General features: G+C 57.2%; 1 protein-coding gene across 2 annotated transcripts in view; it reads left to right on the plus strand.

Moving 5' to 3' along the window:
• The window catches only part of EEPD1 (endonuclease/exonuclease/phosphatase family domain containing 1), an 86,687-nt gene extending 65,693 nt beyond the window's left edge, over nt 1-20,994 (plus strand). For both annotated transcript variants that reach the window (XM_004606956.2, XM_055123602.1), the window contains exons 4-8: nt 15,225-15,335; nt 16,752-16,871; nt 17,458-17,596; nt 19,175-19,369; nt 20,592-20,994. In XM_004606956.2, the coding sequence (XP_004607013.1) occupies nt 15,225-15,335; nt 16,752-16,871; nt 17,458-17,596; nt 19,175-19,369; nt 20,592-20,785 (759 nt within the window). In that variant the 3' untranslated portion in view covers nt 20,786-20,994. The remainder of the gene's footprint in view (nt 1-15,224; nt 15,336-16,751; nt 16,872-17,457; nt 17,597-19,174; nt 19,370-20,591) is intronic.
• The last annotated feature ends 4,010 nt before the right edge of the window (nt 20,995-25,004 follow it).

A 25,004-nucleotide genomic window follows, 5' to 3' on the forward strand; every position in this document is an offset into this window, starting at 1 on the left:
GGCATGTTCACTATGATCTGGTTCATTTGTTTATGTGTCTCTAGGCAGAGGTTGCACTATGTGCCAAAGACTTTTGAATGGCAAATGTGGAGTCCCAGAATGTTGGAGCTGAGGGAAACTTCCTAAACAACCTCATGCTACTGGTCGTTTCCTGCCAGTGTGCAGGACCAGAGCAGGGAGTTGGGCGTGTCCCATTCTGGGGGGTCCCTCCTGTCATCCCTGTGTCCCTAGCAGGGGAGAGGCCCATGGGCTCGGTCCCTGGCTCATGTGCTGGAGAACAGTGACAACCCTCAAACAGTGGAACTGGTAGCAAGACTGACGTGGGCACGTGATGGCCGACAGACCCCCAGGAGAAGCAGGGGGCCGGAGACTGGGTGGGGTGCAGCGCTCCAGATGTGGACATAGTTGGGGGAACTGAAGACCGTGGGTGGTGGCCCTGCACGGGAGCCCCAGGAACGCATGAGGAGGAGTTGCTACCCCTCTCCCCCATTTGGGAGGCCTGGGTCAGTCTCTGAGCACCCTGGGAGGGAACCCTGTGTGCCGAGACCTCAAAGAATACATGTATACATATACATACACACGTGAACATGTACATAGATACATACACACATACACATGTGTTTATGTATACATGTATGTTCATACCCGTGTCTGTGCACATACACATACATATGCACATGTACATATGCACACATACACACATACACATGTAAACATATACATATACACATGTACACATATACAAACTTTTTTTTTATTTAAAGAATGGCCTTCTGTATCCATTCCTATTTGAATTCTATCTCCTGGTCAGGATGAGACTGTTGCACCCTTGATTACCTCCCCCCGTGCATGTGCCTTCATGTAGACTGGTCAGTCATGTGGCTGCTGGATTTCTTTTCTAACAGCCTGACCCAGATCCGTGTGTAATTGTGATGAATTGCATCATAACTTGGTGCCCACCTGCACCTGCCAGGGAAAGCTCTCTGCCTTGCTCAGACGGCCAGTGGGTAGAGCAAGACCCCCTTTGGAGCCCAGACACTGGCAGGGCTCTGGGCTGGGGCCCCCCGAAAGTGGAGCGTCTTGAAATGACTTGGGGGCCAGCTCTCCTAGTTTGTTTCCTTGAAGATGATGAATTTTCTTCTTATTCCTTTCAGATTGCCGTGAGATATCTTGTATATTTAGGGGCTCCCCTCACCCTTCTCTTTATGAAAAGTTTTCATCTGAAGTGAGCAAAAGGTCAGTCCCCAAATAGGACTTTCTCATTCCCCTTAGCTTTGCCGACTGTCAAAGAGAAACAGATCCATGTCGGGTTATTTGGGACTGGTGGTATTAGCAGCAGTTTGGAAACGCTCCTGGCCATGCTGGAGCCGAGAAACCGCCTGTATCCCACTCCCGGCGGGAGGGATGCCCAGGAGCTCGGGCAGCCTGGCCCTCAGCCGGGACACTCCCTCCAGAGACCCCACTCCTGAGAGCATGCTTAAGGCAGCAGCCCAATCAAGCAGGAGAATAAGGAGCATGTCCGAACAAGCTTTCTTTGTTTTTGTTTTTGTTTTTCATCATCATTTTTCTTCTTTGGATTTTAGTTCACAGCCAGCAGGGCTTAGGATTTATCCTGTGATGTTAGAGAGCCAGACCACCCTGACCTGAGTGGTCCTGACACTCGCAGAGATGTTCTACTTTGCTCTTGCTGCTGTCCTAAGTTTCTTTTTTTCATGGACTGATTGTTTCCTTGCAAGTAAATCCTTACCCTGAAGGCACCATCCTTCCCTCCCCTGCTCACCTAGCTCAGAGAAGCCTGCCCCAGCTCAGTTAGTCTGATAAATCATAGCTTCTCTTTTCCAACTTCCAGTTTCACCCAAAATATTTCTGTTTAAGAAAAAAAAAATCTTGAAACTTTGTTGTCTAGCCAACTTCAGCGCTAGAACTGTATCAACAGTAAAGCAAATTTAAATTTAAAAAATATTTGTTCTGTATTATCAAAAGTTATCCTGGGGCTGGAGAGATAGCACAGCGGGTAGGGCGTTTGCCTTGCACGCGGCCGACCCGGGTTCAAATCCCAGCATCCCATATGGTCCCCTGAGCACGGCCAGGGGTAATTCCTGAGTGCAGAGCCAGGAGTGACCCCTGTGCATCGCCAGGTGTGACCCAAAAAGCAAAAAAAAAAAAAAAAAAAAAAAAAAAAAAAAAAAAAAAAAAGTTATCCTGTAGGAATTTTGTACATTTTTGTTGTTGGGATTTTGTTTGTTTGTTTATTTGGTTTTGATTTGGGGGCCACACCCAGTAGTGTTCAGGGTTTATTCCTGGCTCTGTGCTCATGGCTCTCTCCTGGTGGTCTCAGGGGGCCATGTGGGGTGTCAGGCATCAAACCCAGATCAGACGTATGCAAGGCAAATGCCTTATTACTCTACTGTCACTCCAGTGCAACATTTTTAAATAGAGTATGCAATTGCTGTCTTCGTTATAAACATAGAATGATTTTACATTGAAAAAATATTTTTAAATTGTGAAGTAATTTAGGAGCCAGAGTGATAATATAGGAATAGGGTATGTATAGGGCCCCCAACCCATGTTTGATCCCCAACACCATATAAGCCCTCTGATCCCTACCAGGAGTGACCTCTGAGCACAGAACCAGGTGTGGCCCCAAAAGAAGAAGAAAAAGATGGTGACATCATTGAGAGACAGGGATGTGCAGCGAGGCTGTGGCCAGAGCTCGCCTTGTATGGGTGCACCGAGTGCTGTGCAGGTCTTTCCCCAGCTCCCCCTCTCCCTAATGGCCCTAATATCTCATCTTCATGCACTATGCCCTTCACTGCTTCTTAGCTTAATTGATTGTAGATGTAGAGATGAAAAGGAGAGAAAAATTTAACATTCATTTGAGTGTGAACTCAGGGCCGAAAGGTCCCCCTTCAGGCTTTAAGGCCAAGAGACCTGAGCAAACCAGAGATGTCCAGTGACAGAGTTCCGGTCCCGGGGATGAATTGCTGCATGGCCACTCTGCCAGATCACAAAGGGTGGACTGGTTTTGGGGACGGTCAGCTCACAGCTGAAGCCTCATGTGCTCCTGTGGCTGCTTTCCCTGTGCTGACAGCCACCCCCTCAAGAGACTCCCCGGGCTTCCGGCTCTCGCTCTGTCAGAATAGCACTCACGAGGGTAGCAGTAACCAACTTTGAAGCCGCGTGGGAGTGACGAAGCTAGGTGACACAGGAGGTGTCTGTCTTTCGAAGGGCGCAGTGCTGGGTGAGGCTGGCAAAGACCCTGTCCCCCTCAGTAAGTCTGAGCAGGCTTACTGGACTCCACACTGGACTCTGCCATGTCATGGGTCTTTTTGATCCTCCTGGTCAATATAAAGACTTCTGTCTTGTTGACATAGTCAAAGAACTTTGGTCTCACTGATACCTTTATTATGTTTTTAATCCCTTACTTCACTTCGTTTGCTCAGCTGTTCTTATTTCTTTCACTTTGATCTCATTTGCTCTTCTTTTCCACCGTCTTGTGGAGAAAGTGCAGATTATTGGTGTGAATTTTTTACTCTTTCCTGATGAAAGCATTTCTACCAGTAAATATCACCTTGCTGAATTCCAGAAGCATTTGCATGTTGAATCTCTCTGCTCGTCTCAATGCATTCGTAGACTTCCTTTTTGCCCAATGGGCTATTGTGTGGTTTCATCTCCTCCCAAATGTGGGTTTCCCCCAAATTCTTCCTGCTGCTGAGTTCTAACTTCATTCCTTTTAGAATGAATACACTTTGAGAATACACTTTGCTTGAGTTCAATTAAAGTGCATTGAGGTTGACTCTATGGCCTGCCACGTGGGCTCTTCTGAAACGTGCTCCACGTGCACTCAGAAAGCGTGTTTGCTGGGGCTGGAGAAATGGTACAGTAGGTAGGGCCCTTTCCTTGCACATGGCTGACCCACGTTCAATCCCTAGCATCCCGTATGGTCTCCCAAGCACCACCAGGAGAAGCCCCGAAACATTGCCTGGTGTGGTCCCAATCAATCAATCAATAATAGCGTGTTTGTCGTTGCTGGGCAGCATGTTCTGTGGCATCTGTAGGTCTGTTTGGGACATACATTCACTGACACTGAGCCTTGTTTCCTGCCAAATGTCTATCTTGTTCTCCTGTTTCTTCTTGAAAGTGGAGTTTTGAAATCCTCAAGTATTGTTGAATTGCCTGGTTCTCGGTTTAGTTTTGTCAGAGTTCTGTCGTGTATCTGAGGCTCTGGACTAAGGGTGTGACTCAGTGTTAGAGAATGTGCCTATCCTCTGTGAGACCCTGGCTTCCGTCCCTGATGCTTCAAAAAGAAAAAAAAAAACTCTAAAAACAACAACAAAAACCAGCATTAATCCTCATGTTTGGACACCATGTAATTGCATGCATATGGGGGGGGCACATCCCAAGGGCTTCCTCCTGGACTCAGGGGGGTTCCTGGTGGTATTTGGCCCAACACGTTGGCCCTGGTGGACAGAGGCCAGCACTGTGCTGCTCGGCCTGGGCACTACCCTGTGAGAGTCACAGTTCATGGTGAATTTGAGCTCCAACTCCTGGGAAAACGTTCCGGAGATTTTTCTGTCTTTGTAGAAATAAACCTGACATCCCTGTGAGCCTCTAGGCCCTGGGCTTACTTTCCCCTGCACCAGTGCTGCCATTCCCACCCTCCCCCTGCCCTGGGCTGCCCCCTAACTCTGGTCTGTGAAATACAGACTCATTTCAACCAGCGGAGTATGACTTGGATTGGAAAACAGGGTGCAGAGAAAACAAAGCAGTGCCAGTCTGAGTTACTTTAAAATGACTTGCTCTTCCACGATATGAAATAAATGTGTTATAAGCCAACCAAGGAGGAGGCTGGGGGTAGGAAGGAACCTGAGGACACTGTGGGAGGGAAGCCACTCTAGTGGCGGTACTGCTGTTGGAACATGGTATGCCTGAAACAGCCCTTTATGAACAACTTTGTAAATCATAGGGTCTTAATACAAATTAATAAAGTGACTTGCTCTTGGGCTGGAAAGGCAATACAGGCTAAGGTGCTTGCCCTGTTCGATCCCTAACACCACATACGGTCCTCTGAGCCCCGCCAGCGGTCCTCCTGCATCAGAGCCTGGAATAAGCCCAGAGCACTGCCTACTCCGATCCTCAATCTCTTCCCCCCCACAAAGTATCTGCTGTCCCAGAGATAAACCAGACAACAGTCCATCTATGACAAAGGAGACAGGCACATGCAGAGGGTGGAGCAAGGAAAGCCTCTTACAGTTGGCGGTGGGAAAACTAGATAGCCACAGGCAAAAAGGAAAACTGGACCCATTTCCCAAATCATAAACAAAGGTTAATTCACAGTGGATTGAAGACCTCAAGATTAGTCTAGAATCTATAAAATGCATCAAGGAAGACATAGGCAGAACACTTCAGGGTATAGAATTCAGAGATATCATCAATGATTTGACTCCATTGGCAAAAAAAAAAAATAAAACCAAAAATAAACAAATAGGATTGCATCAACTAAAAGGTTTTGTATGGCAAGTTAAAATAAAAAGACACCTATCGGATGAGAGAACATATTTGAACACCATATGTCAGATAAAGGGCTAACTATCCCAGATATATACTCACAAAGCACAACAACAAAATAAAAATAAACAACAACCCCACCTCAAAATGGGGAGGAGATGAATAGATGCTTTTCTGAAGAAGACATGTATGTGGGCAACCAGTAGGCATGTGAACAAATGTCCATCCTCATTCATTATCAGAGCAATGCAAATCCAAGAACACTGAAATGCCATCTTGCACCCATGAGAATGGCATGTATCAGAAAGGCCACTGGTGCAGATGTAGTGAAAGAGCCGTCATCCCTATTGGAATGTTGTTTAGTTAAGCCTTCATGAAAATAGTATGGAGAAATCTAAACAGAGCAAGAACGGAGGTTCCATATGACCCAGCCATTCTACTTCTTGGCATCTACCCCGAGAACACAAAAATATTTATTCAAAAAGATACATACACAATAAAGTGTGTCCATTGTAGCACTTACTAGAATACTCAAGACATGGGGAAAAAAGCCTAAGTGTCCAACAATAAATGGACCAAAAGAATTATGAAAGTTTGTAGTTTGCTGCTTGGATAAAAGCAGAAGTGTCGTATCACTGTATCACTGTCATCACTGTCAGTTTGCTCGAGCGGGCGCCAGTAATGTCTCCATCGTGAGACTTTTTGTTACTATTTTTGGCATATCGAATACACCATGGGTAGCTAGCCAGGCTCTGCCATGCAGGCGAGATACTCTTGGTAGCTTGCCAGGCTCTCTCTGAGGGGCAGAGGAATCGAACCCAGGTCAGCCGCGTGCAAGGGAAACGCCCTACTCGCTGTGCTATCACTCCAGCCCCAGAAGATAAATCGCACATAAATCTTTCATATAAATCTTTCGCCAAAAGTGTCATGTGTAGTGAAATAAGCCCAAAAGAGAAGAGCCAATACTGGGTGATCTCACTCATCATGGAGTTTGCTTCATCAAGCATACCTAGTCTCAGGGCAAAAAAGAAAGATTTACTAGTGTGGATGAAATTGTAGCTAAGCAACCTGCTAACGCTGCAGCTGAGATCAGGAACACAGGAGCATTTGTCAAGGAAGATTCCTGGCAGCACAGCAGAACTGTGGGACAAAGAGAAGAAGGGCAAAAGAATGGCGTACGACTGGCCGCACCCAGCGCTGACTCCAGGCGGGGGCACATCAAGGTGCTCAGTGAGAGCTTGTTGCTGGGAATGCGGTTGGTGCACTCCATGCTCCGTAGACGTTTACCGAGATTCTGTGGCCTCGTCACAGCTCTCTCCTGCCCGGGCAGCCAGGTCTGTCTGGCTCTTCTGCTCTGTCCTCGTCAGACTTTCTGATCGATGGCCTGTTCGCTCTGCCCAGCTCCCAGAGTGGGTCACTCCGAGGGCCTTCCTCTCGTGGCTGCGTGGCCACCTGCTGATGCCCCTAACTGCCTCACGACATTCGAACGGTGGTGGCCTCAGATCAACAGTGCATCAAGATAAGGCATTTCTCAAGCCAGAGAATTTTGCTGGTGCAGGGAAATTCACAGAGTTCACAACAAACCCAAAAGTAGGTGTGGAGAGCAAAACTGCAAACTAAACTTTGCACATCGCAACATAGAGAGAACAAGGTGATAGAGTTTCTGGTGATGGCAACCCTTTGGCCTTAATTGCAGCGGAGGCTACCAGATAGTGTGTGTGTTGGGGCAGGGTGGGGGATTAGAAGTGCTGTAAGGAGAGTGATGGGGCTCTTGCTGATGTGATGGGGCAATAACTGTACATGAATCCTGACAGTCAACACTGTCATAGCCATGTTACTAAATTACAATAATGATTTTTTTAATATTAAGTACAAAAGGGGCTGGAGAGATGGTACAGTGGGTAAAGCATTTGCCTTGCATGTGCCAATCCAGGTTCGATCCCCAGCATTGCATATGGTACCCTGAGCCCTGCCAGGAGTGATTCTTGTGTCCAGAGCCAGGAGTAGCCCCTGGGCACTTCCAGGTGTGGCCAAACGCCACCCTCCATAAAAAAATTTTAACTAAAAAAATAAAATAGTAAGGTCATTAACTGACCTCTCTGTTGCTTTTCTGCCAGCGATTTAGCTTGTAAGCAGCCATCCCAAGATTCCCTTAGCCCCACAGAAGCCCATGTGAGTCACCGCTGACTGCCCAGACCAAAGCCAGGGCCTCCACATTTCCAGGCCGAAGGGGCTGCACAGTGGCTAAGTGAAGGGTTTGCCTGAGCCTCCACCTTGCACAGTTCCCGAGGGAACAGTACGCGCCCCCGCTCCTTGGTCACGACCCTGATTCCGGATCACTGCCTTCCACCAGGCTAGCTGCTCCTTCCCTTCTGCCCTCCAGAGTTGGCCGTGGTGTCATGTACTTTCAGCATCTTTCAGGATGTGGCAGGAACATTTCCTTACATTGTCTTGGAGCTTAGTTAGGACCATGCCATAAGTATTTTTTAATGAATATATGGGATATATTTGTGCCCACATATGTGCATTTCTTTCATTGGGGGGGCAGTGGTGCTGATCCACTTAATTGTCATTTAAATTATTTAAAGTGTGACTTGAAAGCAAAAAGAACACAGAGGGAAGCTGCTCTCCGGTCGCTGAGCTCTGTGCCTTTTGGTCCTGGTTTAGGGTATAATCAGAGGAGCCTTTCCAAAGCACAGCCTGGATCTGTTTGCGCAGATGCTTTATGGGGAGCGGAGGGGAGCCTGGGGTATCATGGAACCGCCGGATAGCTGTATATTCGGTAAGGCCCGGCCTGGCCCCTTGCCTTTCAGGCACTCTTCACCCCTGTAAGCCCGTGTGCCTCATCTCTACAGCCAGGAGCCTTGGTGTGATGGGGCCCCGTGGAGCGAGTGACATGCCGGAGGTGTCAGTGCGGGCCAAGCTTCTCGAGCCTGAGTGCTCTGGAATGAAGGGCCGCCCTGTAGACAGATGGAGGCGTCGGCAGGGCCCACTGGTGGCCTTGCACACGAGCCTTCCCAAAGCCCCTCCTGCTCCCTGGGGGTTGCCGACAAAAGGACAGTGAGAGATGAGCACCGGGCAGTGGGCAGTCAGGGCAAGCAGAGGAGGGCTGGGGGAGTCTCTCTTCATCTCTCCCAGTAGCGGACCTGGGTCAGGACGCTGCCGGGGACATGCTGCTCTGCCCGCTGACACTGCCGTGTCCTGCTCATGGCTGGACGTGACCGGGCTGCCAATGGGTGTCTCTCCCCCTGCCCCTGAAACCACGTCTCTGTGTCTGCTCTGCGGCCACAGGCTTAAAGACCAGGGACGTGGCCTCATGCAATTCAAAGTGGAATAGGCCGGAGTCGGCCATGCTCCCCTTGGCCTTCTGAGGAGGGGCCAGGAGAGCTGGCAGCACCCTGCCCCAGAGAAGAGCAGCCCCGGCATTTCCCTGAGGGTCCAAAAGTACGAATTCTGCTTCATGTGGCGGTTCTTAGGTGACCGGGCCCTTCATTCACCCCAGGACTCGGTTCCTCGTGGGAAGCTCTGAGCCCTGCAGCGGGCGGGCTGGACTGGTACCCACTGAGAAGGGGACCCCGAGGGCTGCAGGCAGGGCATGTGAGAGTCCCGACTTGGCGCTGCCTTTGATCTCTCCTGAGTTGTTTTCTTGCGTTTTAGTAGCTAATATTCTTGCCCTACCCAGGCATATGTTTTTCTTTTAGTTTCTTTCTTGGTTTTTGTTTTGTTTTTGAGTCATACCCTGTGGAGCCCGGCAAGCTACCGAGAGTATCCCGCCCGCACGTCAGAGCCTGGAAGCTACCCGATATGCCAAAAACAGTAACACGTCTCACAATGGAGACTTTACTGGTGCCCGCTCGAGCAAATCGATGAACAACAGGATGACAGTGCAGTGCAATGCTACCCTGTGGTGCTCAGGGATCACCCCTGGCAGGGCTTTGGGGACCATGTTGGGTGCTGGGGGTTGAGTTGGGTGCAAGGTGAGTGCCCTGCCCTCTGTGCTGTTGCTTGGCCTCAAGTGTGTTTTCCTTCTCTCTTCACCATCTTCCATCCCTTTCAGCCACACATCTGAAATCTCAGAGGTGAAAAAATGCTGACTGGGACCGGAGCAATAGTACAGCAGATAGCGCCTTTGCGATGCATTTAGCTAACCCCCTGGGTCCAATCCCTGGCATTCCATGGTCCCCTGAACACTGCCAGGAGTTATTCTGAGTGCAGAGCCAGGAGTAACCCCCAATCATTACCGGGTGTGGCCCAGAAACAAAACAAAGCAGAATGTTCTGGCTAATAAATTATACTGCTCAGGAGGGCTAGTTGGGATTAGCTGTGCTTTCCCCATCCATTTCATCTTACCCATTTGGGGGTCTGTCTACCTGAAGACCTCAGCGAGGGAAGGAGACTAAGAGAGAATTGTGTATGGCTAACTCAGCCTGATGTGTCCAGGAAATGTTGGTCAATGGGTGTCCATCCCTGTGCCTGTACAGAGCACGGAGCACCCCTGGTGGCTGTCAGAGCACCCCGTCAGCAGGAGGCTGCTAAGGAAGTTGCCCCGTCAGCCTTCTGTTTGCTCCTGTCTCCAAGACGTCAAACCCTCCATCTGTGTGGGATGGTGGAGCGACGGGCTCCCTGTGTTACCCGCCCTCTCCTAAAGGACCCACAGAGTCCCCTGCACCCTCACCACCGATCGGCTGCCTGCAGCCATCCCCAATGACTGCTCCAACCGCTGCTCACAGCTCAGTGCCCCATCGGGCAGGGAGTGCTGTGTGCCCTGACTCTGGCGTGGTTGAGCGGCAGAGTCTGTTTTTCAAAGAATTTCTGGGCTCCGCTCTCCTCTCCCGTCTGGGTGCTCGGGGCAGCTGTCACCCAGAATAGCACCTGGTTAGGTGGCAAGAGGGGTCCCTTTACTCTTCGCAAAACTTCAGACCTATTAACCCATTTGCATAAAATGCATATGCTACAGAATTCATGTTCAGGTCATCGATCGCTAGCCTAGCACCCACATCTCCTTATGTTGATACTGTTATTATTGAAAACTAGATGTATGTGAAAATCAGAATGAACATCCAGTGAGAATTTGTAGGGTCACTCTAAAGTGGCCCGTTCCGTGGCTTTCGTACACTCTCAGCATGGAGCAACCACCAGCCATCCAAGAGTCCCCGAACTCTTCCTCGCCCAGAAAGGCAGGGCTGCCCTCTCTCCTACCCCCAGTTTGCTTTCTGCCTCTGTGGGTCTGCCTCTTCCGAGGTTTCCTGGCTGGGAATCACAGTCATTGGCGGCCTATTGTGTGACTCTCCCACTCGGTGTGTTTCCTGTGTGGCCTGCAGCTGCTGGGCTGATGACACGCCCCGCCCTGCGCGGCCGTGCTCCAGTGAACAGGTGGCTGTCCGGCAGCCGTGCAGGGAAGTCTCCGCGCATGCCCAGACCCCAGGTGCCCGCCCACCCAGCAGGGAGTGCAGTGCTCCCCTCCCACATGACCAAGCCCACTGACCCCTTGGCCAAGGGCTTTGAAGCCCAGCTCCCCTCTTTGCTGCTGACCAGTCTGTCCACTGCTCCCCCTCGCCTAACCTCAGCCCAGCACCATGGCCCCATGGCCTGCCCACAGCCCACCGCTATCGTTTGTGCCCTGTGGATGTGGGACAAACTCCTCTGGGCCCTGCGTGCCAGCCTAACTTTCCCTGAACCATCTCCTGGCCCCACAAGTGCCACATCTGCTCCAACCACAGGCCCTTTGCACCAACTGTTTCTATGGCCTGGAATGTTCTCCAGCCTCTTTGCCCAATTAACTCCTTTTGTCCTTTTTGTCTGCCGAAGTATCCCCTCTTTGGAGAAACAACCCCACCCTGCGTCCCTTTCACCCTTTCCCCGACCATTGATGTGACGAGCTCCTCTACCCTCTCCTTGCAGCACGCAGTGGAGCCACACGTCTGTGTGTCCGTGCTCGTCTGGCTGATCCCAGAGCCAGGAGCACGTGGACCTGGAGCTTCCCGGGCGCCGCTGCCGCCCTGGCCCTGGCCAGGCCCTGGATTCCGTGCTCCTCCATCTCCTCTCCTGGGGAGTAGGTCGGGGCAGGCCAGGGCAGCTGGGGCGAGGATGGGGTGGGTGCGTGGTCGGGGCCTGCTCCAGGCTGCTCTCATGTGGATCTGGGGCCTGTCGTGTTTCCAGAGACTGTGGGGTCCAGCCTCATCCCTCACCCTGGACCGGGAGGGGGCCAGCACAGCCCAGGGCTGCTCCCGACCCCGACAGCTGGTGCCCGGGAGTCTGCTCAGGGCTCGGTCTTGCGGGCTGGGGACGACACTAGAGCTCTCACAGTCCATCTTGAGCCCAGCCCTGTCCCTGCTTATTGATTATCTGAACTATTTGGCGGGGAGGGCAGGGTTTAGCCACACCTCGCAGTACTCAGGGTCACTCCTGGCAGTGCTCAGGGCACCATACGGGATACTGGGGACCCGGGCCAGCCATGTGCGAGCCAGCACCTCCCAGCTGCAGTATCACTGCAGCCCCTCATTACTGTGGGCTTTACTCATTACAGAGTCTGCCTGCAGACAAGCTCGGGGGAGCCACGGGGGAGTCAGGGGTGGGCTGCCAGCACCTGGGCCGCCATCGAGGCCTTGCAGGACAGACTCCACGTGGCCTCACCAAGGCCACACATGGGCCTGTCACTCCGGCTCCCTCTCCTGCTCCTGGCCCATCACCCCAGAGGATGCTGACCCTGTCAGCCACCGCTCTCCGTCTGCCCTGTCCCTCCCCATCTGCCCTGTCCCTCCCAGTCCCTCCCTGTCTCTCCCAGTCCCTCCCTGTCTCTCCCTGGCCCTCCCTGTCCATCCAGTTCCTCCCCCCCCACACCCCACCTGCCCTTCAGTGCCTGCTTCTGGCGCTTCCTGGCTGCATTGTGTCCCCTCTCTGCTCTCACCCCAGCCCTGCCCATGCCTCAGTCGTGTGGCTTAGGAATCCCACTGCCCCGATGGACACTCGGGGCTGGGTCCCAGACTCCGTGAATGCCATGCTTGGGCTCCCCCAGTACCCAGTCCGTGGGCTCGGCTCGGCTCCGGGCCATCCCTACAGGGCGAGGAAACTGAGGTGTGGGACAAATGGTGGCCTTGCACCCAAATCCTGGTGGCCATCAGTGGGGGCAGGGTCTGAGTTGTGGCATGACCGGGCCGCAGTGGGTGTCCCAGAAGACCCTCTACTTCCCGTCGCCCTCTGTGCTGGCGAGTCACTTTTATTAGGGGCTGATTATTTCTCTGGTATGTGGGCGAGGCTGAGAACCTGGGAACCAACTGTCCTGAGGAAAATAGTTTTCAGATGTCTCCCATCACGGCCGGGGAGCTTGCGTCTCCCTGCGGGATATCTGGGAGAGCAGGGCTCAGAGGCGGGACAGGTGGGCACAGGAGCTGCGCCATCCACGGACACTGCATTTGGGCCTGGCCTTCCCCCTGACCTTCACCCTTCAGGCCGGGGAGTGTGCTGACCTCGGGCCGTGGCACATGCTGTGAGGGTGTCTGTGTGCCCCAGGCACCTATGGAGGTGTGGGTCTGGGTGGGCTATACGTGTCTTCCGGCCTTGCTGGTGGATCTCGAGCTCCTTGCCTTGGCCACAGTGGCCGCCCGAGCCGGTTTATACCCACACGCATCCACTGCCCGAGATGCAGGGGACGACGCCGTGTTTTCTGCTGACTGGCCTCACTCCTGGGGCTACACAGGCACCAGGCTTGAGGAGGCCCAACTGTGAGAGAGGCACGAGCTGGCGGCTTGGGCCTACAAGGAGGCTGTCACGGGGGCAGAGAGGACAGGTCGGGGAAGGGACCCCTGTGACGATGCTAGTGGGACGTGGTCACTGTGGACCTGGACTGGGTGCTGGGCGGAGGGAAAGTGACGTGCATTTAGCCCGACCAGTGACTCTTGTAAGCCACATGCCTGAGGGGCAGGAAGAAAAAGAAAAAGAAAAATATGCCTAAAGGCAGGCTGGGGAGTGGGGCGGGAACATGGGCGGAGGGAGTGGACACAGGTGAAGGGACTGTGTTGGAACACATAAGCCTGAAACTCAACCACGAATCACTTTGTAATTCATCGTGATTAAATGTGAAAACAAAAGCAAACACCCCTCTCCAGAGACTCAGACCCTGCAATGTCCGTGGGTACCGTTTCGCAGCTGACAGGGTGAGGTGCCGTGCACAGGGCTGACGGGAGTGCTGGCGGCCCAGGCCAGGGCCCGGCGTCTGAACAGGCCGCAGCAGCAGACATGGCACGCGGGAAGGGCGAGGAGCCTGTTGGGACCCCACAGATGGAGCTGAGAGGGAAGGGCATGTGCGTGGGTTTGGGGGTCTCTCTCCTGGGTCTTTGTGGCCACCACCTGCCTGGGACGTGTGAGGCTAACGGCCAACAGGCCCCACTCCTGCAAACGGTGTTAGTGGACATGGTGGGACCCAGGGAGCAGAGGGCGTCTGGGCGGTGCCCGGTGCCTCCCACCGGCACTCCTGCCGAGGAGGGTGGCTGGCCTCGGACCAGACTGGACAGCGTGGCCACTCAGAGCTCTGCGCTGCCAGCCCCAGGGTCTCCAGGGTTCCGTGTAAGGCAAACACGTGAAAAACCCGAGACTCCTCCATCCTGTGATGCCACCTGGAACCCGAGTCCACAGGCAGGGGCGTCAGATGCAGATGGCCACGCCCGGCCTCAAGCGTCATCGGTGCGGGAAGCCTGGGAGTTTGTTGGGCTGTTTTTCCTCTTGAAGGAAGTTTTCTTTGTTTATTTGGGAGCTACTCCTGACAGTGCTCAGGGCTGACTCCTGGCTCTGTGCTCAAGGATCACCACCTGGGGTGCTGGCAATGGAACCAGACTGGCCATGTGCAAGCAAAGGGCCGTCTGCCCCAGCCATAATATTGTGGACCAGCCCGTGTTCCTTACCGGCCTTTGCAGTGGACACCGCTGGCTCCTGTGGCCACCAGGGCCCTGCCCTCTCGTCCAGGGCTCATGCCCAGCCGCTGAGTGGCTGGACATGAGGCGCGAGGCCGCCTCTGGGGGGGAAGGCCCAGCTCCCAGCCCCACCACCACGGAATGTGCCCACATGGGGCCCCAGAGAACGTGCAGGGGCGGCAGGGGGAGGCCCGTGAGGCCAGCACTGAGGCGCCTGCTGAAGGGGCTTTTCACAGACACCTCCCTGGCTCCAACAGGGCGCAGTGGGCACAGTGATGCCCCGGCGCAGACAAGCCGAGATACCGCCTCGGGCCTTTCTACGGGGACTCTGGCTCTGACAACCACCGACTCTGCTGCAGAGTTCATCCATGTGAACAGAGGCCTCCACAGTAACCTGGTGCACCTGACAGTGCTCTGGAGTAATGCCTGACAGTGCTCAGGATCCATACTTCACAGTTCTCAGAAGTCACACCTGATAGTGCTCAGGAGTCATATCCAACAGTGCTCTGGAGTCACATGTGACAGTTTTGGTTGTCCCACCCAATAGTGCTCAGGAGTCACACCTGACAGGCCTTGGACTCACCCCAACAGTGCTCTGGAGCCCTGCAGTACCAGCCAGAGTCCCCACCACTACCCATGGTTTTCTCTTTAACGTGTGATGCTCATACAGTGCCTGGGTCTTCTCCAGCCCTGACTTGGAGGTCATGGGATGCAGACGAGGCTGGTGGGTCCTGATCCACTGCTTGCTCCGGGTGGCACCAGGCCCAGCCTGAGGGCGCACACCACTGACTCTCCCCCATCTGTCCCCAGTTCTGCGCAGAGCTGAACCAGCCCATCCTGCCCAACATCCGCAAGTGGAGGGGCCCGAGGGGCAGCTGGAGGGCCGTGGTGGCCGAGACGCCGTCCTGCCAGCTGCAGAAGGTGGGTGCTGCGCCCTCTCGGCCCTGTCCTCGGGTGCTGTGGGGACCACGCCCTGTCCTACACAGCCGGGCAGCCCTGCCACACCAGTCCCCCTCACCGCAGGTCTCGCGGGTCTAGAGCCACAGTCCCTTTGCCCAGCAGCGGTGCTGGGAGCTGCTGGCGCCTGCAGCTGCGGCTTCCCGTGTCCCTGTCCCGTGCGTGTTCTGCAGCCGAGCCTAGGCCCACATCAGAGGAGACGCCCGGCTCACCGCACCCTTTCCCGGAAAACTCAGACGGTGCGGTTTTCTGTGCGCTACGCCCCTGGGAGCCGGGCCTGAGCCGAGCCTCTCCCGCACCCGTGCCACCCGCACCACACTCCCTCCAGCTGCTGCAAGTCTCCAGTGAGACTCCCACAGGGGCCCGCAGCTGCGCTGGGCCCCTGCTGAACTTTAACTGTGCCCCTCCGCCTCAGCCAGGGCTGGGATGCTCTCCGCTCCCTTCCCCTCACCCTCCCTCCCTCCTCTTCCTCCCTACCTGTCTCCCTCCCTTCCCCTCTCCCCCTCTTGCCCTCCCTCTGCCCTCCCTCACTCTCTCCCTCTCTCTTCTCTCCCTCCCTCTGGCCCTCCCTACCTTTCTTTCTCTCCCACCCTCTGTCCATTCCTCTCTCTTTCTGTCTCTCTCTCTCTGTCTCTCTCTCTCTCTGTCTTTCTCTCTCTCCTCCCGTTCCCTCCCTCCATCCTGTCTCTCTCTGTGCATCTGTGTCTGTGTATCTCTATATATCTGTGTGTGCCTCCTCTGTGTGCCTGTGGTGTGTGTGTATGTGGTGTGTCTGTGTGTCTGTGTACCTATGTGTGTCTCTGTGGTGTCTGTGTGTCTGTGTGTGTCTCTGTGGTGTATCTGTGTGTGTGGTGTGTGTCTGTGTGTCTGTGTGTGGTGTGTGTGTCTGTGTGTGTCTCTGTGGTGTGTCTGTGTGCTTGGTGTGTGTCTGTGTGTGTTTCTGTGGTGTGTCTGTGTGTGGTGTGTGTGTCTGTGTGGTATGTCTGTGGTGTGTGTGTCTGTGTGGTGTGTCTGTGTGTGTCTTGAGTGTGGTGTCAGTCCTGGGGCCGCCTGGGGCACCGTGTGGTGTGGGTTGGACCCTGGCCTCCCGCATGCACACTGCAGCCCGTGCCCCTGCCCCAGGCTCCTCCCGCTGACCGGCCGCAGCCCTGCGGTGTCCAGCCCGGCCCTGCGGCCGATTGGCCGCACACGGACTGGCCCTGCCTTGGGCCCTCGGCGCTCTGGGCGGCCACACTGGACACCCGGCCACGGTGCCAGCTGCCCCCGCGGTCAGCGCCGAGCCTCAGTTTCCCCGGCCCAGCTCCCGCGAGGACGCGTCCTTGGGCTGCAGCCCAGGCCCGCCCCCGCCCAGAGCCGCCCCCGCTGACCCGGGCCCCACAGGGGGGCGCCTTCTCCTTCTCAGGCTTCCTGTGGGACGCTGCGGCAGGGGTGGAGCTGCGGGACGCCGCGCTGCAGGGGAGCAACGGGCACGTGGGCGGCCCCTGCCTGGCCCGCTTCAAGGTACCGCCCCCCGCCCCGCCCTGGGGACGCCCTGGGGGTCCGGGGCCCAGGCAGGTCCCTCGCGGGGGCCCTTGCGGGGGACAGACGGGGTCCCGTGTGCGGGGGGACAGGCGGGGTCCCGTGTGTGAGGGACAGGCGGGGGCCCGTGTGCGGGGGGACAGGCGGGGGCCCGTGTGTGAGGGACAGGCGGGGGCCCGTGTGCGGGGGGACAGGCGGGGACCCGTGTGTGGGGGGGAGAGAGGCGGGGTCCCGTGTGGGGGGAGCAGACGGAGGCCCGTGCGGGGGGGGACAGGCGGGGGCCCGTGCGGGGAAGGACAGGCGGGGGCCCGTGCGGGGGTGACAGGAGGGGGCCCGTGCGGGGAAACAGGCGGGGTCCCGTGGGGGGGGGGACAGGCGGGGTCCCGTGGGGGGGACAGGCGGGGTCCCGTGTGCGGGGGGACAGGCGGGGTCCCGTGGGGGGGACAGGCGGGGGCCCGTGTGCGGGGGGACAGGCGGGGGCCCGTGTGGTGGTCCCCTCCCAGGCCGCCCACGGAGGGCGGGACTCGGGCCGGCGGGACGGCCTGACCCTCCGCTCCTGCCGCGCCAGGTGGGCAGCCACGACGTGACGCTGGTGAACCTGCACCTGCCGGCCCCCGCACCCGCGGGCAGCGACCACCCCGGGGGGAGCCACGGCGACAGCGCCCGCCTGGCGAGCGTCGCGCAGGCCTTGCAGGAGACGCTGAAAGGTGAGCCCACCGCGACCCCTGGCGGGCGCAGCGGCAATCACCGCACACCTGTCCAGTGCTGTCCCGGGTCTGCCTCACCCGGGCATTGTGCGCGCACGGCAGTCACAACCGCAGGTCACAGCCCTCTCCTGGCAGCTGTGCCTCTGGGAGGGCAGCGTAGGTGCTGACAGGAGCTCGGGGTCTTGCAACCTCTTTGACCGGAGCAGAGCCGACAGGCCGCGAGAGCCGCAGCCCAGGGCCTTCCTTAGGGGACAGAGGTGCTGCCGGGCGGGAAGCCCCCAGAGAGCAGGCTGCAGCCAGGCGCCTCCCCCTCAAGCCAGAGCAGCCCCACCCCGGGTGACTGCAGGACCCTAGGCTCAGGGCAGGGCGTGGGGCAGGAGCCCACGTGGTGAGTTGACTTGGCAAAGCCCAGAGACACTGAGTGAGCACTGAGTGCTGGAGTCTGCATGGACAGCGACGTTGGCACACTCTGCACACAGGCTTCTCCATCCAGCTTTTCGGCACTGACTGCAGGCAAGGCTGTAGGCGCTGGGATTTGCCCCCATATTCTGATCCCCGGACCAGTACTCTTGCACTTCCCAAGCCTTTTCCTTGTGAAGCCACAGCTATACATCTTGAAAGAGGCTGTATTATAGTAAAATGCATAAGGTCAGTTTTCCAATACCCCATTGGAAACGTGCAGTCCATAGTTCTGTTTGCGTTGACATTGCTGTTTTATTACCGTCATCCATCTCCAGAACATTTTTCTCGTCCCAAACTGGAAACTCTTGCCAGCCCCCCATTTTCCCCCACTCCTGCCCTTGCAGTCTCCATTCTGTGTTCTGTCTCTGCAGAGCTGGCCATTCTAGAACATTCTAAAACATAAGCTTCCTCTAGGTGGGATCAGCCTTGTCCTTCTGTGTCTGGCTTATGTCACTTACGTTATGCCTTCATGGTTCACATTATAAGATATGTCAGAATTTCTTTCCTTCTAAGGGAAAATACTATTTCATTATATTTACACACACACACAGAGACCGTCCATTTTATGCATCCATTCGTCAGCCTGACAGACACTTGCTTTGTCTCTATCTTTCAGCTCCTGTGAGTAATGCTGCTGTAGGAGCTGATTTCTTTGTTTTCTGTGTATCAGTGAGATGCACAGTTACAGAATTGCGCATGTGTTCAGTCAACCAGCTGATTTCTTAAAGCAGGGCTTGCTATAACCAACATTTTATTACATGGACATACTTCAGGGTTTAAAACAGTCGGAGGGTGCAGGGTGCTTGTGTAGAGTGTTTCCATCCAAGAGCGGCTGGATGGAAACATTTGCCCATGGTCTCAGCGGCTGGACAGGAAGACATCACAGCTTTTAAAGTCTGTGCCCATTTCTATTGTTCCTTCTCAGCTTTCCCTGAACATGCAAACAGGAAGGGACAGTGCCCATTCATGACTTCTTTAACAGCCCTAGCATGAACAGAGGATTAAAGGGTGGAGCAGGAGGGCCGAGGGGCAGGCCTGGCCTCGGGCCCACCTCAGTGCACAGATCTTGACCTCTGCTGCCACATCTCTGAACCCAGTCTTCTTCTTTGCTTCCAGGAGAAAAGGATGTGATTGTTCTGGGGGACTTTGGGCAGGGGCCGGACAGCAGCGACCATGACATTCTAAGGAAAGAGAAGTGCCAGCCCCTGGTGCCCGCACACACCTTCACCAACATCAGCACCAAGAACCCACAAGGCTCAAGGTCTCTGGACAACATCTGGATCAGTAAAAGCTTGAAGAAGGTTTTCACAGGTGAAGAAGCCCTCCTCGCCCTTTCTCCTGCTCTGATCTGCGGAGAAGCCACAGCAGCTGGTGGCTCCCAGTGGTCAGGAGCGATCTGCGGTGTCCTGTCCATGGCACTTTCTCACTCTCCCCAGAAAGTGGCCAATGGAAATGGGGGGGGTGGAAATAACTGAAAGACGTTCTCAGATCCACAGCACAGGCAATCTGAGATGGTGCAGGCAAACGAGAGTGTGAGGGCAAGGGAGAGCGTGAGGGAAGCGAGAGCGTGAGGGAATCGAGAGCGTGAGGGCAGGCTGAAAGTGTGCCATCAAGTGAGAGTGTGTAGGCAAACGAGTGTGTGAGCAAACCTGGACAGGGCTGCAGGTTGCAAACAGAGATAAGTGTCTGGGAGTCACTCAGCAAACACTGCTCCAGCCCTGTCCCTTCGGGTGGGGCATGAAGTTCACCCAGCAGAGCTGCCCTAGGAGCAGCGGTCAGGAGTGAATGGACACGTCCCAAAGGGCCACTAGTACAGGGACTGTCTTTTCTTTAGCCATCTCACGCTCCCACTTGGAGGTGCTCAGGGACCACCCCCAGCTTTTGCTCGGGACAGTGCTCGGGGATTTTACACGTTGCCAGGGCCTCTTACTTGCAGGGTCTGCTGCAACTGAGCTCCCCCATGCCACCCTCAGCCCAGAAGCAGAGCCCACCCACACCACCACCTGAGGGGCACTTTAGTCAGGACTCGAGTGCGGGCCAGAGCCATCGCAAGGCGGGTAGAGCACCTGCCTTGCACACAGAGGCCCGGCTCCCAACCCCTCCCCTGAGAAAGAGCCAGGAGGAAGCCCCGCACACTGCCAGGCCTGGCACATAACCCATCTTAAATAAATAATCTAGAAAGGAAAGGGACGTGAACATGACCACAGACCCAGCACGGGTGACCCCAACACAGAGTTGGTGTGTTCTGTGTTGGGGTCACCCAGGGTCACCAGGCTTGCTCCTGGCTGGGGGAGCACATGTGGTGCTGGAATGGCCTCCCGGTGGCCAGAGCGAGGCAAGCACCCTCCCCGCTGTCCTGGCTCCTTTGCTGGTGGCGGCTCACGTTGCCGTGGCAACGCTGGCCCTGGGTCCCTGAGCCCTTTGCGCAGTGTCCCTGAGGGCCCCACACTTGGGCGTGGTAGGGGGGCAGCGCTCATTGGCTGGGCGCTGGCCTGGCTCCGTGGCGCACTGACTGCCCTGTCCCGGCCCGCAGGTCACTGGGCCGTGGTTCGAGAAGGACTCACAAACCCCTGGATCCCCGACAGCTGGGCATGGGGCGGCGTGGCCTCGGAGCACTGCCCGGTGCTGGCTGAGTTCTACAGTGACCAGGACTGGAGCGGGAAGGAAGGTCCACGCAGCGGCGTGGCGGTGGAGCGGCCCGAGGGGCTCGGCCGGCAGGAGCGGTGACCGCAGGCGGCGGCCAGACCCGCAGTGGCCCCTCCGCCCAGGAAGCCCCCGGCCTGGGCGCTGAAGTGTGAGCCCGACGCTTCTGGACCGTCCCAGCTGGGGGGTGTGGCTTGTTGGGAGGAAATAAACGCATGCACCTGGCCGGCCGCAGGGCTGTGGAAACGGGCGAGGTGCCCAGTGCAGAGCTGACCATGGGGCTCTGCAGAATCTCTTCTGTGTCCAGCCTGCTTCTTACAGGGTCTGTCGTACCGTTTCTCTCAGGACAGCCCACGCTCTGGCCTCAGCCCCACACAGCTGCTGGCCGAGAGCCCCGTCCCGTCATTCCAGAAAACCCCATTGATGGGGACCCAGCCTGGGCGGTGTGTGTGTGTGTGTGTGTGTGTGTGTGTGTGTGTGTGCGCGCGCGCGCGTGTGTGTGTTCCTTTGCAGGGTGGCCTCTCCTTTAGGGGCCCCACCAGGACCCTGGGGCCACATGCAGCTGCAGAGACCAGACTTGGGAAGGGACCCTGAACGGCTCCAGACAGCCCGGCTGCCCACGCGTGTGGGGCAGCGACCAGGTGAGCCACACTGCCCGGTGCCTTCCATCACCAGCAGGGCTGGGGTCCTCTCGCCCTCCACTCAGGTGTACCCTGTAGCCTGTGTGCTGGGGAAGCCAGGCCAGGGTGTGGACAGGCTCTGAAGGCTGGACTCAGGCTGACCCCAGCCAGAGCCCCTCCCTTGCTCTCACCTGGGCCGCTGAGGCGATGGACCCTCAGGCCAAGGGGAGAGCTTCCCGGCCGGCACGCTCAGCTGATGCCCTGACCTTCCAGCCAGGGCTGCCCTGCTCGGCCTGGGGGCAGGATCAGGCAGAGGGGCGGCCCCTGCTTTCCGGTCACTTTGGGAGGCCAGGGGTCTGCACTCCAGGCTGGTGACCCTCCTCTCTCCCTCCAACACTGACCTGTCCTCTCCCTCCTGACCATCCTCTCCCCACTGCCTGTCCCCACACCCCTGGCCCACCCCCCTCACTGGCCTGGCCTGCCCTGTCCACAGCTCCAGAGCTCACTGTGCTTCTGTTGTCTTCACTGTGTAGCAGTCACAGGCGGTCACTTCACAAATGGCCCAGAGGGACCAGAGCCATAGTACAGCAGGTTTGCCTTGCATGGGGTTGGCCCAGTTTGATCCCCAGCACCCCATATGGTCCCTGAGCCGGTCAGGAGTCAGCCCTGAGCACAGAGCCAGGAGTCAGCCTGAGCACTGCTGGGTGAACTCCAGAAAGCAGTGACCGACAGAGTCCGGTTGAGGAGGTCTGGTTCCACTGGTAGTGAGTCACACAGCGCTTAGGCCAGGCCGGAGCACAGGAAGGCGCTTAACTTGCACATGGCCGACCTGGGGACAAAATACATTTCTCCGAGCACCACCAGAAGCGATTTCTGAGTGCCAGGAGTCAGCCCTGAGCACACCAAGTGTGAGCCCAAACAAAACCAAAGCCCAAAGCCTTTGGGCCGGCGCTTGGGCGGCCCTCGGCCTGGACATCCCAGGAAGGCCAGCCCGCGCCAGAGCTCCCAGCCTGTGCATGGACGGGGGGCGGGGGGGGCTGCATTTGGTAGGAATGGAAGCCGAGGCTGGGAGGGCAGCATCATGCCCAGGAGCGGAGGGGCAGGACCACGCCCGGCCTTCAGGGAGCCTGGCCTGGCACGGCCACAGGAAGGTGTTGGCAGAGCGGCATGGGGGGGTCAGCATTCGGGGTGGGGGGCTTTCTGGGGCAAAGTGGCACTTGCAGTGTGCCCGGGAGACCAGTGGAACCCAAGTCGAGTCCGAGAGAGCAGCAGAGTCCGGGGAACAGGCAGGATACGTGCCAGAGCAAACGTGCGGGGGCACAGCCAGTGGCACATAGTGGCTCCTGGGGGCATCGAGCGGGAAGCAGGAATGGGGGGGTCACCCTGCCTCTGCTTCCCCGGCCAGTACTGCTGGAGAGAGGGGTGGGGCCGGGGTGGAGAGGCCAGGCGCCTGAGAGGACTCTGGGGTCATGTGGGCGCAGGGAAGGGGGCCCACCTGCTGGGCCCTGCTGCTCCCCGTCACAGAGATACTGATCATTGACCCAGCCCAGATCCTATGGGCCCAGCACAGATGTGACCCCTGACCCCGTTTCTATCCAAGGGTAACTTTGAGGTGTCTGAGAGGGAAGAGTAGGAGACCCTGGGTTGACCAGATGGCTCATCAGCTCCCGTATGGGCTCCTCCCAAAGCCTCCCATGCCTCTGTGTTTAGCAGCACCAGCCTTGGGGGCAGGCCCCAGATTGGAACCTGATGGATGTGTTTGGCCACCACCGTCTTCACCGCCCCAGTGGCCGAGTTGCACCCCTTCTAGGGAGGACATGAGGCTGCAGGTGGATGGAAGGCATTGGGGAGGTCGCAAGGACATCTCATGGCATTGGTGGCAGGAAGCAGGGGGTGTGACACTGAGAAATGACAGTTGTCCTGGCCTGTCCGGGCCTGAACGGTGGGGCAACATTCCCCAGCCCAGCAGCAGGGGGCGCTCTGTGAGTCCATGCTGTGACCATGGACACTGCCTCAAATGCCAGAGCTCAAGCCATCTCTGGGGTGGCAGGAGAGCCGCAGAGAATCAGGCCTGGTGGGGGTGGGGGCTGTGCGTCAGACCGGGGGCTGCAGAGCCAGCACTTCCCAGCAGTAGTCTGCCGGACGATGCAGCAGCCAGGCGCCAGGCCAGCGTCCAGGGCGACTGTGAGGCAGCGGGGAGTGTGGAGGTTGGATTCTCTCTGCCGGGCTGTGGGTTCGCCTGTCAGGGCAGCCCCCAGGAGGCTGAGGGAACAGGACGCCTCGACAAAGGCTGCAGGGCGAGTGCCAGAGACGGGCCTGGCATTGCCTGCCGTGTCCCTGCTCTGGAAACAGCCACAGAGCCTGGCAAGCGACAGCAGCCCGCCCGGGTGGCCAGACCGGGGGCCCTGTGCAAGGGGAGGAGAAGCTGACCAGCCAACTTGGCCTGGGACTCCCGAGTCCTGGGACTCAGCTGCCCCCTTCCCTCCTGGGGCGAGAGGACCCCGGCTCTCGACCTAAGGCCGGTAGTGGTGGAAATGCAGGTGTGCAGAGGGGGCAGCGGGAGCAGCGGCCCTGTCTCCTGAGCCCCAGGCCCGTCGCCAGCCTGTGTTCTCCTTCCGGCAGCCTAGCAGGAGGGAGACGGCCACGCTGCCGCAGACACTTCAGCCCACCTCAGAGCAGGGCCTCTCGGCGCTGGTTTGGGCGTGTGTTGGTGTGACCTTCGCCAGCCAAGCGCCAGTCCACAGGGAGGGCCCAGCCTGCTTCACAGGAGCCATGTCACCCAAAGCAGGTGCTGGGGGGATGGAAGGAAGGGCTGGGTCTGCTGCTGAGGGGCAGTGCTGCCGCTAAGACCAGCGCGTGGACAGAGCCCAGGCTCCAGCTGCCCCAGGGCAGGATGAGGTGGGGAGGTTGTTGTGAGTAGGAGCTGCCCAAGGGCACCATGAGACCAGACGCTGGCAAAGGCCCCTTGGCCGGTAGGCACCATCCCTGCGCTGTGCTCCCTGGAACCTGCAGGCTCCGGAGGGAAGTCAGGATCCACAGGGAGGCGTGCAGGGCGAGCTGGGTGGGCTCTCCCCAACCCGCCTCCTGCCTGCAGCCCCGTTGCTGATGGCCCCGGGACCTGATGCAGACCCACAGGGCCATGCCTGTGCCCGTCTGGACAGACCCTCAGGGCCATTCTTGTGCCCTCTGGACTGACCACTGTGTCCTGAGACTCCCGCTCTGACAAATACAGGTTGGAGGGACTTGGCGGGCGCCTCGGACCCTGGCAGGAAGTGCTGTAGGAGCAGCACTCAGAGGCTGTGCAGGCAGCACCAGAGGGAAAGTGGCCGTTTTTTCGAGTTGGAGTTCAGCTTTCACTCCAAGAGGGACGGGCCAGGAGCTCCCGGCTGTGGGGGGGAGTGAGCTGAGGACTCTGGCTGGCGGGTCCCGTGGCTCGTCGTCTGCAGGTGCCCTGCTGAAAGAACAGAGCCAGGGGAATTCACTCATCACGCTCTGCAGCTCAGACACCAGGTCTGCTCACGTCTGGGCTGGAACACATGGCCTGGGCCTAGGGCCTCTGGCCTCTGCGCAGACCCAAGCCCCACCACCAGCCTTCCAGTGTCAGACCACAGACCCGCTCAGCCCCTGGTCCCTCACGCCAGTCTCTTAGCAGCCTTTTCTCATACACTCTTGGTTTGCTTCCC

This window comes from Sorex araneus, chromosome 1, assembly GCF_027595985.1.
Source record: "Sorex araneus isolate mSorAra2 chromosome 1, mSorAra2.pri, whole genome shotgun sequence".
Classification (NCBI taxonomy): Eukaryota; Metazoa; Chordata; class Mammalia; order Eulipotyphla; family Soricidae; genus Sorex; species Sorex araneus.